The sequence below is a fragment of the Microcebus murinus genome, chromosome 11 (assembly GCF_040939455.1).
Source record: "Microcebus murinus isolate Inina chromosome 11, M.murinus_Inina_mat1.0, whole genome shotgun sequence".
In the NCBI taxonomy this organism is placed as follows: Eukaryota; Metazoa; Chordata; class Mammalia; order Primates; family Cheirogaleidae; genus Microcebus; species Microcebus murinus.
In genome coordinates, this window is record NC_134114.1 from 10,311,266 (window position 1) to 10,325,327 (window position 14,062).

The 14,062-nt window shown below is 37.6% G+C and overlaps 1 protein-coding gene across 1 annotated transcript in view; it reads right to left on the reverse strand.

Moving 5' to 3' along the window:
* The window catches only part of DNAH5 (dynein axonemal heavy chain 5), a 259,158-nt gene that overhangs the window by 24,378 nt on the left and 220,718 nt on the right, over positions 1-14,062 (reverse strand). Inside the window, exons 66-71 of the mRNA XM_012790275.2 lie at positions 13,609-13,852; positions 12,711-12,825; positions 12,030-12,220; positions 8,634-8,755; positions 6,684-6,833; positions 901-1,146 (exon numbers count right to left, since the gene is read on the reverse strand). Coding sequence (XP_012645729.2) covers positions 901-1,146; positions 6,684-6,833; positions 8,634-8,755; positions 12,030-12,220; positions 12,711-12,825; positions 13,609-13,852 — 1,068 coding nt within the window. The remainder of the gene's footprint in view (positions 1-900; positions 1,147-6,683; positions 6,834-8,633; positions 8,756-12,029; positions 12,221-12,710; positions 12,826-13,608; positions 13,853-14,062) is intronic.

Consider the following 14,062-nt stretch of genomic DNA (forward strand, 5'->3'; position numbering starts at 1 on the left):
GGAGTTCACCTAGTCCTTTATATTTTCTTCAGAAATTATATAGTATTTACTACTTAATAAACTATCTAGATTTTGCCCTTTGAAAAATTCAATTGACATTTTCTATAATTCAAAACAAAAAAATTAAATATAAAACATAATAACAAAACATTTTTGTGGCTCTCTTTCATTTAGCATAAAGTTAAATATTGATTTAAATTTCTTAGCTGAAAACTCTGATATAGCATCGTCACCCATGGAATCCTTTAGCCATGTTGTTTTCTTTTGGGATTGTCGTACTCTGTATCACACGTTTTATTTTCATCTAACTGATTTTATTTTCATCTTAGCAGACCACTTTGCTAGGTAGTTGGTTTATTCTGCAATATTGCCTCAAAACTTTTAATACAAGCATTTTTACAGAACTTCTTAAACACTATTGCTTTAAAAGCTATGAGCATGCTCATAAAAATACTTTTTTATTTTACTTGAAAATTAAACTATTAAACAGAAAACATTAACAAAATGAAGATTAAAAATGATCCATTTAAATTGCTAAAAATTTACCTGCCTGAAACTACAATTATTAATTACATACTTATTTATTTTAAATTCAAATTAAGCAAATGTTTTGTTAATAAATGTGGCTTTTATTCTAAGTACAGTAATATCTATATTATACAAATTGAGAAATCAGATGTTCTGGTTGGATAGTTTTCCACATAGGTCAAGGCTCAGCATAAGTTTTAAGTTTGTATCTGTTTCTCCATGAAAATTTCCTAAAAGACATAATACCTTTCCCCGTTTAGTAAACAGCATGCAGCACATAAATTTAAACTCCTAGTGATTCATAATTTCTTTTGTGCATTTCTATCCCATCACCTGTAATACCAACAGCACAGCACAGACATTCAGTCTTACATTTGCCATGGTCTGCTGCAAGAGCTTCCGAGCATGGACCTCCTGGCCCTGGCCCATGGACACATAGCGGGTTTCTATTTTTAATCTCTTTCCCAAGGCAATGATGGAATCCGTGGGGTCTGAGCCCATAGAGAGGAGACAGATGAGTGGTGTCCGTGGATCAGATTCCTCCCACGTCTTTTCCAAGTCCAGGATAACTCCTTCTGCATATTTTTCTCCCATGGAGTCCATGATGTACTTGCGGGCCTGCCACAAACAGTACACATTCAACCAAAATAGTTCCAATCCCTTCATGTATATAAGGCAGCACAGTTTCCAAAATTCATCATTGACTGAATTCAATGATGTCCACAATAACACTGCCAGAAGAAAAAGACAGAGACTTTTTTGTGTGTTTGTTTGTTTCTTTGTTTATATTCCCATTTTATCATCAAGGAGGCTGTGTTGGCTTGCTCAACACAAAATGATACATTGAAAAGATCAGAACCAGTGTTGTATGACTTCTGGTCTAGAACCCACCTCAATATACTGAATGCTTCTTGCTATACATGAAAAATAAAAGTATTAGAAAGTGCTATTGTTTAGTACACTTTAAGGCAAATATATATGCATTTAAATAATCAAGTAAGCAGCACAATGCCTAGAATTTAATAAATACTTATCAAATATATAATCATCAAATGAACACTATGGAATGAAATTTATTGGATACTCATTGAATGAATGAATGAATTTTTTAAAGATTTAATCCATAATTTTTCTCCCCATCATTGTCACCACCTCTTCCCATCTTTGGCTCATCCCCTTCACTGTGAATTTTGTTTTGAATGAAATCCCTGTTCACAATATCACTGACTTTGTCAAATGTTTTATCAACCATAAAGAAATTTCTAGTAACAACACAGTCCTATTGCAAACAAGGTAAAAGAGTTACAACTTATTTTTCAACAAATAGTATTGTGAATATAACCCTTACTCTATGTTCTCCCTCTCATAAATGATTAGATTTCCTCACAGAAAATTTCCCTCCTACTCTAATGTCTTCTCCCACCTCAAGTGGGTAAAAGCCAAGTTTCTCTCCCCAATGTGATTCCCCAGAATAATTGTCCTCACGTAACAAACATGGCCATGCTGCAGGTACAACATGACCTGGAACCCAACCAAGGGCCAAGCAGGTGAGCCTCCCCACTCAGATTCCCGGAGAAACACAAAACAGCATCAGATGGAGCTTCCCTTGAATCAGGTGGTTTCAGAGAGATCTGGACCAAAAGGGAGATGGAGCTGGTTAAGCCACTGTCTTTGACTTTAGAGCATCAGAGTTTTATTTCAGCCAGAAATACAGGCTCTTCCTTCATCTTGACTATCTTGCTATCCCCTATTCATCCACAAAATGATTATAGTACCCCAAGTCTCTGTGCTGACAAATTGGTATGGTGTCCCCACCATTTCTGCCCTCTTTGCAGGTTAGAGTGGAAGGGCAGTGGCCACAGTGAGGGAATCTCCCGGCTTAACCATTGCCACTGTGTCTTGATAAGAGGGGAAGTGGGTTAGACCGTTGAATGACCAGAGTGGTTCTACTTCTTGATTCCATGGTTTGTGGAAACTCCCCACACAAGTTTTTACTCACATGACCCAGTAAAGGATCTCTTTTAAAAGCAGTCTCTCATGAAGTATCCATCTTCCTCATGACAATGCAAAAAACAAAAAAGATGGGTGCTCTTACTCCCTAAAACTCATAGCATCTAATTCAGAAAGAGCTATGCCATTTTACTGTGGATCTCATCCTTCTTTTAAAGCCATAATTCCTCCTCATGATGTCCAGTCACCCATATCAATGGCAGATTAAGAGGTATGCCAGCTTGGTAGAGTACACAGGTTTTCCTGGCTTGGCAACTCTTTCCAGATGACTTTGGGGAAAAGCACATCACCTGATTTCTCAAAGTTCCAAGAGTGGCAGTCAGAGCCCTCCCTGGCAGGGCTAGGCCATTGGGAATGGAGTGACCAAACAGTGCCTGTGACCCTTACTCCTGGAGATGACCGCCCATTTCAACCTTCCTCTCCTTTACTAATTCCAGTGGTCAGAAGAAGTTTTGAGGAGGCAGAGTTCAGTTCAGTTGAATTTGGGGCACAAAATGTCACTTAATTTTGTACCTCTCAATATTTTTTTCTAGGTTGGCCAAATTCAGTATCAAAATCTCTAGCCTAGATATAAATGCCCATACATTTTTCTGCAAACTTCTGGCAGGTTTTTAAAGACTTTAAATTCTTTGACTTCCAAAAGTCTACTCTATGTACACATGCAGTTGCAGTCACTGAAGCAGTGAGCTTTGTGATCAGGAAGGGCTTCAGAGGCTGAATACTTAGGCATTCCACAGTTGTGGCAGTTTTTCAGCCAAGGGGACCTGTCATCATTACAGCATGTCTACAATGCACATCATCAAGATTCAAGAGCTTTTACTCCAGTGTAGCGAGGAGCTCGACATGGCCAATATTGCCATACAACTCAGCAAAGCCCAACACAGGCATTACCATCTAAGCCAAGAAGCTAACATGCCAGAATTCTAAGGGGCCACAGGGTAACTATTTTAGGCTTTGCTGGCTAAATGATCTCTTTTGCAAGTACTCAACTCTGCCACTGTAGCACAAAAGCAGCCATAGACAATACATAAACAAACGAGCATGACTTTGTTCCAAAGAAACTTCGCAGACACTAAAATTTGAATTTTATACAATTTTCGCATGTCACAAAATATTATTCTTCTGGTGCTTATTTTCAAGCATTTAAAAATATAAAAACCACTCTCAGCTCACCAGCTGAACCTAAACAGGCAGTGGGCCAAATTTTGTTGTCAAGCACTAGCTTGCCAACCCCTAGAATAAACAAAGGGGATGCCACTTTACTTACGATGGAAACGGTGACTGAATTTCACCCCTAGAAGGGAACATTTCTGGAAAAGGGATATTCTCAAATAGGGTCACAGCTATGGTTCAAAGTGACCCCAAGTCTAAAGGCTGTATTAAGTCTATGGTGCAAATACATATTATGTAAGGAGATGCAGTAACTCCAGATAAGCCCCCAACAAAGCAGGTATGGATTGGAAACCACACATACATGTGCTATTAGCAGACAGAGTGCATTTCTTCATCCTTTGTACTTCAACTTCATTCCAACACCCTGCACTATCTCACTGGGCCAGCAGGGCAATGATTTCAAGCCTTACTGGGTCTTCCCATCCCAGATAATTCTCCTCATAAAACAGGTATGAACCTTTGGTCCAAAACCTTCTCTCTGTCCAAGGTAGTGCACCAGGTTTTAGGGACAGCAAAGTGAACAAACGACCCTGCTTTTAGGAAGCTTGCCCCTACACCCAAGGATGAGACATACATTGAACAAGTCATAGCAAATAAACTAGTTTAAAGAATTCATGACTCTCAGGGCGATAGGAAAGTACAAAACAGATTCATCTTGCAGGAATATATCAGAGAAGCCTCCCTTGTGAAAGGAGCATTTAAGCTGCTGCCTGGATGATGAGTGGGATTTATCGAGACAAGGAGGACAGCTAGATGGGTCATAGTGTTAAGCATTGCATACAGAGGCACATATGCAGAGATTGTGAAGCAGAAAAGAGCAAGTCACCAGCTGGGGGCACAAGGACGTCCAGAATAACTCATGTAAGAGCTGACTCAGGTGTGGACCAGCCAGGCTTCTGCACTGCCTGCCAACCCTTAGAGAAAGACAACGCCTCATTGGCATGACTGGAAACAGAGTGTCGCATTGTCACAGGTTGCTCTTCAACACAACTGTAAAGAACTTTTCTCTTCCAATATCTGGTGCTAATGAAACAGACTCAACCTTTGAGTAGTAAAAAAAAATAAGCAAATAAACCTCCTCGCCTATGTTGACCTCCCTTTGTTAAGAATTTTTGAGACACCCTCTGAGAGTGCAGCCTTTTTTCCACCAGGTAGCCCCAGATGTGCACAGTTATGCTCAGCCGTGATATGGGGAACAAGCAACACCCAATGCTGCTTGTGGGGAAGAGGGACTGAGGTATCTACATCATAGACCTTTTCAAGTGTTTCCCAAAATGTTGTCTGGTTGAAAAATCACAAAAGGAACCTAAAAGGAGAGAAGAGAGGTCATTTTTCCAAAAGAACCTTCTAAACCTGTGTAGAACCTGGGTGTTATCTTATGGGCCATGTCAAGCCATTGCAGGACTTGAAAAGCCAAGGAATGGCTTGATCTTCCCATTTCTACTACTACGTATAGGATTGACTATAAATAGGCAGGAAGGAATAAAAGGAGACCAGTTAGATGGTCATGGCCATGGTAAGCCTAGGGATGGCAGAAGCCAGGATGAGGACAAGAAAGATACAAAGGAACATTGGAGACTTAAATTTCAGCACTGAACCAAATAAACTTTTCTATGAAAAAAAAAAAAAGGAAAGAAAGAAACTACTAGAACCTTTCTTTCCACACTGCCCTTAAATAAGGCAACTGTTTGACAATCCATTTGAGCAGGATAAAAGTAACGAAGTTGAGAAGAAAAACTGAAAGGAAAGGTGATTTCAGCACCCTGAATTGCAAAACTCATTTCTCCTTTCTCAATAAATCGTCGAATATAGTTGCTTTCATGATTCTGCAGTACCTGCAAGGATTTGGAGGTGGTACTCCGTAAGTTTTTAACACTCCCTCTGGAGAGTGAAGGGAAAAACATCCTGCATTCTATTATAAAACCCAGACAATTATTACTCCATGGCTTATCTGGAAAAGCCCTTGAGGAGTCAACCTGTGCTAAATATTAGAATTAAACGTTTAATTGTGGAGGAACGACACAAGTCTTTTTAGTGGGTAAACTTCCATGATGCTAGACCACCAGATTAAAGGTCTTTGAAAAGATGAATCTTCTGCAGGTGGGATTTACATTTTAAATCATATGTAAAATTCAGTTTTAGGACAACCTACTTACATCTAAAATCTACTTACATCTAGAGTTGTGACATTTTCTGGGGAAATGACTATGGTTTGGGCATGCAGTCCTTCCCCCTATCCCCCAGTCTACCCTCCACCCTAATGCCTTTACATTCTTTCTGCTTAAAGAAACATTGTTTTACTGCAAGTAAAATGGAACATCCCTATAATTTTTTAATATAAAACTATATAGAAAAATAATGCATTACCTTTATGTTATACCTATATGCCAACCTGAGAACCATGGCTTCTTATGCACTCTTGCTGTACTACTTGGATTAAAAAGATGAATAATGCATCTCAGACATTTATTTATTGTTTACTTTTCTAATTTTTGCATTTGTCTTGCTAGAAAATCACATAGACGCCTACAAGAAAATTCTCATTGAAATTAACATTTGTTTTGTTTTTGTTTTTTATTTAAAAGGAAATTCTCCTTAATAATATTTTCCTGGCTGGGCATAATGGCTAACACCTATAATCCTAACACTTTAGGAAGCCAAGGTGGGAGGATTGCTTATCAGAAGTTTGAGACCACCTTAAGCAACATAGTGAGACCCTGTCTCTACAAAAAAATGAAAAAATTAGCCAGGCATGGTGGTACACTCCTATAGTCCCAGCTACTTGAGAAGTTGAGCCAGGAGGATTGGTTGAGTCCAGAATTCTGAGGTTGCAGTGAGCTTTGATGGCACCATTACACTCTAGCCTGGGCAACAGGGCAAGACCTTATCTCAAAAAAACATATATATATATATATATATATATATATATATATACATATTATTCTATTTTTCTCTTTATATGTACTCTTTACCTGGGCAATGGTTCTATCAGGACACCAGGACCTAATAAGGAGAAGATGTCTGAAGCAGTCAAGAGATTTATCATAGGAATTTGGAAGAGGTTCCTCCTCAGGGTTCTCCTTGTCAAACCAAATTTTCCACATTTTCTCATTTCTTGATATCTGAAAATACCACAGGATAAGAAATGGGTCACACCACACAAAAACCTTTCAGTAATAGTTCGCAGATATTTTCCATCAAACCCTCTGACCATTCCGGGCATGTGCAAATTACATTCCTTGACTTTTTTTTATTTTATATTCCAGTACCAAAAAGTTTGATAGTCTAAAATCAAATGCGATTTGCTTTAAAGTCAGTCTATAGTAACATCAGCCTATAGCCAGCTTTCAAAGTAGGGAGAATCCCGGGATGTTTAATTTCTTCTATATCCTTGTGGTTACAAATTTGTAAAGAATAAAGAAATCAATGGAAACTCATTTTCATTATTTCAAGGAAGCATAAATTGCTCCACAGAACTTCTCATGTCAGGAACCAAGTCTCATTCACTTATGTTTCCTCATTTCCCAGGACCATTCCTGACACAAAAGAAGATATTTAATACATATTTATTATTGAAGAAAGACTTTTGGTCAATACTCTATTTATCTAGAGTAATTTGAAATACAACATTTAATATCATCCAATGAATGATCAGACACCCACTACCTTCAGGCAGTTGGTAAACAGTAAAAGGACACAGTACATTTTTCCCTGGAGCTTAAAAGGCTAGAGAGACACAGGCATTACATGGGCAAGCATATCAAAAGTGTTGAACAAACAAATAACATCTACAGATAAATATAATCTTATGTTCTCTGGCATATTCCCTTTGGTAGAAGCCTCAAATGTATTTCTTGGGATCTAATCAGAGGGAAATCATTTAAGGTTCATATTTAGAGAGTACCATGTAGGAATATAAAATAATAACCTCTTTCAATCATGAAGACTAATGTGGAGGAAATTCAGGCTTCAGATATAATCTCCAGAAGGTCAGAACTTCAACAATAGACAATGGGGTCACTCCATGGGGGAATGAACTAGTGTGCATTAATATCTTTAAAAACAAAGTTGTTTAGCTCAAAAGAATAGTTTGTACCCCCAAGTACATGGTAGTAATAACAAACATCCCCAGTTGTAAGCCAAAACATAAAAATATAGCAACACTTAAGCATCTGGCCAACTTAAACTGGGAAAGTCAAGAACTAACCTGAAGACATTTCCTAGTCAAAAGAAGCCTTCAATCTGTAGCTGAATAAGCCACCCTGTTGCTAATCTCACTTCTCTGTAGTCACCTGATTTTCAAGAAACTGTTTCCTGGCTCGTCCCAATTCAACTCCCTATACTCAACTTCCATGATTCTAACACATGCACTATTCATCAGAGGCTGACTGGTTCTGGGAGGATGGTAACTTCTAAAGGTCAGAGGTCAAGTGTGTGCATGAGATCCATACCTGGATGCCTAACTAAGGATGTAGAGGGAGAGGAGCAAAAGAGGAAGAAAAACAGGGAGAGAAACAAGAGACAAGAAAGGAAATTTAGCATTTAGAGGTGAGCTATTCATATTTCTTTTCATTAAATTTCTAGAAAGAAGCCAAAGCCTTTTAAATACATCTAATTATTTAATTGAATTGAATCTATCCATTTTTCTACTTGTGTACTCCAATTGATAATACTGACATATGGCCCAGGACAGAACTAGTTAACCTTCCTGGGCAAATTTCTCCCTACTAAACCAATCTATAATGAGTGGAGGGAACCTTAACAAGTGCAGGAGAAATTCGAAGAAGGCCAAGTGCATGTACTGCCATTTTAAGAGAGACAACGTTAAGAAATTTGTCTCTTCCATAAATATTGTAGCTAGTGATAAATCAGAAAGCTGCTCAACATGACATGTGCTTAAGTTTATTCAAAGCACAAGTTACCTGATCGAGGACATCTGAAAACTGCCTAAGCTTGCTTAGTTCCACCAAATTCAGCCAAGTCATGTCCAGGATCCATTTAAATGGTTTAGGAGGACAGGCCTTAAGGTCCAATGAGGCACCACCTATAAAATTAAACATATACAGTTATAAGATTTTTTTTTCTTACTCTAAACAAATCTATTTAGTAAAATTTTTTATTAAACCATTTTAATTTCAATTATTTTACAATCTTGACATTTATTAAGCATAGAAATACAAATCAGAGTGAAGAACATACTTAAAATGTAATGAATGAATGGCTAATTTTAGAAAAACACATTTAATAATCAGTAATATAACTTTGGAATTAGGAAGATGCTGGACTCTGTCCTAGTTCCACCTGAACAAAGTCTGGAATAACTCATTTCATCTGCCTGAGCCTCTATTTCCAAATATGTAAAATGACAATAATAAAGCCTGGTGTTGTGATGTATGTGTGTAAAACACACAAAACAGGATTGAGTACATGGCAGAGTATTAATCAATGAGCACCTATTGTCAATATTAAGGATTACTTGATGTTGGCACAGGCTAATTTTAAATAGATAATTTATCTAGAAATGTTAGTAGCACTAGATGTGTTTGAAGGATTCTCTCCACAAATCAGCATGTTATTTACACCCATCTTTAACATACCCCAAGAGCTCTGTGATAGATCACTTATGTTTGGTCAATCTGACCACAACAAACACTTTCATTTAAAAATGACTCCTATCTTTTTGCTGATGATTTACCTAAGCCTGTGTAACTTACATAACTCACACAACACCATAAGATAAATGAGTCCTTAAAAGTGTTATTGTTGCCCACTTTGGGAAAATTGAATGTGTGAACAATCATATTTTAAGAGTTAGGAAATCTTCTATAGGATAAAATATACTGTTTAATAAGCAACATCCATTAAAGAATTTCAAGGAAAATATGCTCTAAGTATTATTCTTAAAAGGACATAATAAATCCATTTGTCTACCTTTAAAATCCTTTTTTGAACAGAGTAGGTTATAAACAAATAATAACACTTGAGATATTTATTGACTCAATCTCTATTTTATCCAAGCAATATATATAGCACTAAATTATTATCTTTTGCCAAATCCATCTTAGTATATTTACAGCAACGAGGTAAGTGTGGCCTTGAAGCCAATTCAAGGGAAATATTAGCTCATAAAATGAAAACAGATTGTTTTAATGCCAGGGAGCAGTTAAAGACCTAAAGACAATGGCATTGTGCTGAATAAATGTTGCACCAATTTCCATAGCAATTGCCCATTTCCCAACAAACTGAAAAGAATAAGGTACTCACCATAGGGTTAGGGAAAGGCTATCCATAGAAAGGAAAGGGTATTCCTTTCAGGCTAAGCATTATTTATTGGTTAGTAGAACATAACTACATCATGAACATCTTGCCTGCTCCAAAAGTGCGCAGTGGGGCAAAAAGGAGGCTTGTAATTTGGGGGAGGCGAAATATTTATGAATAACATGGTACCGGACTAATTAGACCCCTAATGAATAAACAGCTGAGAAAGGAATAATTCAAAATAAATTCTCAGGCAATGACGATTGATTCCATTCCCTTTTTTCCTCAAACTCTTGCTTTGGGAAAAAAGTAAGTTTGGGTTTTTATCATAATACTTTGTCAAAGTGACACATGTTTATAATGAAAGTTTTATAAAGTTATACCACACAACCATAAAGTGTCATAGCTAAGGCAGAGTTAGAAAGTCATTGAGGCAGATCCTTTCCCATCTCAGATGTGATTCAAAAATCATATTCTGGGTGATACTCTGTTCATGAAGAGAAGAAAGTTATTCATCACAACTTTGCAGGCTAGGAAGTCCAAGATCAAAGCCCTGACAGACACTTCAGTGTCTGGTGAGGGCCTACTTCCTGGCTAACAGAAGGCCATGTTCTTACTGCAACCTCACATGTTGTAAAGGGCTAGGAATCACTTTTGCATCTGTATTCATAGAGGATATTGGTCTATAGTTTACTTTATTTTGGTGTACCCTTTCCTGGTTTTAATACCAAGGCAATACTGGCTTCATAGAATGAGTTGGGGAGAATTCCCTCCTTTCTCAATATTATGGAATAATTTCTGTAGTATGGGTACCAGCTCTTCCTCTTTGCAGGTCTAGTAGAATTAGACTCTGAATCCATCTGGGTCTAGGGCTTTTGTTGTTGTTGTTGTTGGAAGATTTTTTTATTACGGCTTCCATCTCACTGCTCATTATTGTTCTGTTCAAGTGTTCTATTTCATCTCGATTGTGTCTTGGAAGGTTGTGTGTTTCCAGGAATTTGTCCATTTCGTCTATGTTTTCTAGTTTATGAGCATAGACATTTTCATAGTATTCCTAGATGATGTTTTATATTTCTGTGATATCAGCTATAATATCTTTTTGTTCATTTCTGATTGAGTTTATTTGGTGTAACTAAAGCTATACTCTGATATGGGACTTCCAGCCTCTAAAACTGTCAAAAATAAATTTCTGCTGTTTATAAGCCACTTCGTCTATGGAAATTTGTTATAGCAGCATGAACTAAGACACACAGCTACTTTAAATATTTTTTTTCAGACCTTCAAGAATGTGATAGCAAATTTATGCTTTCCAGCCTTCCACTGGGCTGTATGGATCCAGCAGCCCAGGGGACCTGGTTGTGAGCACTGCCTTAATAGAAGCAGCGTAAATAATCCATGCATGAGCTGCACAGTGGCCTTACCCACTCCACTCTTGTCACCTGGTCACTTTGCTTTAGCTACATCATACCAAACTCACTTCCACCGGAAGCCTTGATGCCACCTTCTCTGCCATCAACATTCTTCCCCTAAATGTCCCCATGGGCAGCTCCCCTGCTCCTTCAGGTCTCTGCCCACCTGCCAATTTCTTAGGAAGACCTACCCCATTAGATATACCATTAATATCCCATTTAAAGTTTTAAGGCTTCCCCTATCCCATATACCCTATAACTCCCCACTCCCCTCATCCTGCTGTTTTTTTCATAGTATTTACTATCTTCCCACATACTACATAATTCACTTATTACTTTATTAATTTTTCTGTACCTTCCCCGTGTGTGTGTGTGTGTGTGTGTGTGTGTGTGTGTGTGTGTGTGTGTATGCATGCTTTACAAGGGTTTTTGTTCACTGACACGTCCCAAATACCTATTCAAAACCCTGGTAAACAGTAGGTTCTCAAAAAACATTCAGTATTCATTCAGCAAATCAACAAATGAAATATCTCACAGAAACACAATCTTAACTGAAATGCAACAAAATTGTTATAACCGAACCAAGTATTGCAAAGGGCCTTCACCATAATTCCTACACTTGTGTACAATACTTTTTACTGTTACACTGACCTTTAATAAGAGTGAGAAACTCTTCATGCTTGACTCGGTTCCTCTGGATGTCAATTTTTAGGGTAAGCAGCAAGGTGAAGAGGAATTTGTGCTCCTCATACAACCCTCGGACAGCATACTTATAAACCTCGTAGGTCATATGCTCGATGATATTAGCAATCCTCTTGCTTGTAATTGGGCTCTTGACAGACCTGGAGATGAGAACATTTAAATCAGGTTCATCCCACTGCCCTTTTCAATTGCCTATGAAGACAGCATATTTAACAGAAAATGAGTAACTCCGGAGGACCAATTCTTATTTTTACACATCAAGAGTAAGCCTCCTAAATCTAAAATAACAAGCATTTTCTCAACATGAATAACATAACACAATCCTCAACGTTGTCTGAATCAATTTTACCTGCAGGGCATTATCATTCACAACAATATCTTAGGGAATTTTCTTGTTTAACAGAAACACATGAAACTAAAGGAATCAAATCAATGGATGAATAGCTGATAGAGCTTTCTCTGGGCATAAAATGACAAACAAGAATGATTTGTTAACACACTGGTAATTACACTTGTCTTGGACTAAAAACAGGAAAAGACTCTCACAAGGGAAAGAGGTTGTACATGTGACGGCATCATTCTAGTCCTCAGATAGAGAATTCACCTTGGCTTCCCTGAGCACAGACGTACCTGGCTAAGGAAAGGTCAAACAAGCCCAGAAACTGGCGGAGCGAAGTCTGATACATATCATTAACCAAGCGCATCTCGGTAATGAGGAAGTAGAGGATGCTGCCCCGTGTAGCGACTGGAAGACAAAGAGCAAGGCTGTGTGTGCTACAAGAGTGGAGAATAAATGATCCAGGCAAACAGATCAGCCTAGAGTCTAAATGAAAACAACAACGTTTATTTCTATGTCTTATCAGTGGCTGCCTACTAGCAATGGGATCCGGAACGATGCTCATTATTCATATATTTAATTCTTATTTATAAAATTTGTAAAACAAGCCATCTCAGAGACGATGCTCCTGCCTCTCCACCAATTCATGATATTGTCTCCATTATTTTTTCAGGAGGAAGGATAAAATACCAAAAGATAGCCAGTTGAATTCTTCAGCAGGTTTTTCTTGTACAACACCAATTTGTAAGTTGGTGGCTCAGGATAAAGATCTCCCACGAGACCAGAGAACTACCTTCTTAATACAAAGACTATAAACAAAATACTGGCATATTATTACCAAATGATAAACAACTGGTGAACAGTACGCAAATGCCACACTAATTTTTCAGATTTCACTAATTTGTTGTCAGACTTTTTTTAAAAAATTCTACCTCTTTCTAACTTAAAAATAAGCCTATTAGAGCCTGAAAGGATTTGCCAAGTAACATAAATTATAAACGCCTAGAAAATGTATGCCATTATAAAATTTTTTCATCTCCATTTTACTGAATATTTCCCCATGAAACATAAATGTCCACCCCGAGTTGCATAGTCGTTTGTATGATTTCTTCCCTTCATTCTATTTCTCTAATTCTCATTTCTTTTCTGCTTCATTTCCCTGTGACATTTGTCTTTCATTACCAAACTCACCAGGTCTGTACTCCTCCCGGGCTGAGTTAATTTGAATTTCTGTATCGGCAGAAATTTCCAGCTTCTGTGTCACCTCCTCAGCTGTCCTTTTTGTGTTACTCAGGACAACAATGAGGCTCTCATCTTCCACCAGGGACCCTTGAGTACTTGTCAGGCGGTAAAGTAAGTTATCTTCTAGTTCCTTCATCCTTCTCTTATTTGCAGTCACATCTTCCATTAGATGAGTTCTTTCTTTCTCCAACTCCTGTTAATTTGCATATAAATATAATTCCTTAATTAATAATTATTGTTTGGGCATTTCTTAAAAAGTTAACCCACATGGCTGTTCTCAAGCTCCTATATTGTATTACCAAACTTGACAGCAGGAAATAAGGACATCAAAAAAATAGGAGAAAAATTAGCCACGGAAAGAAAAATAGGTACCAAACAACATGAAACATGCTAAAAGAAAAAA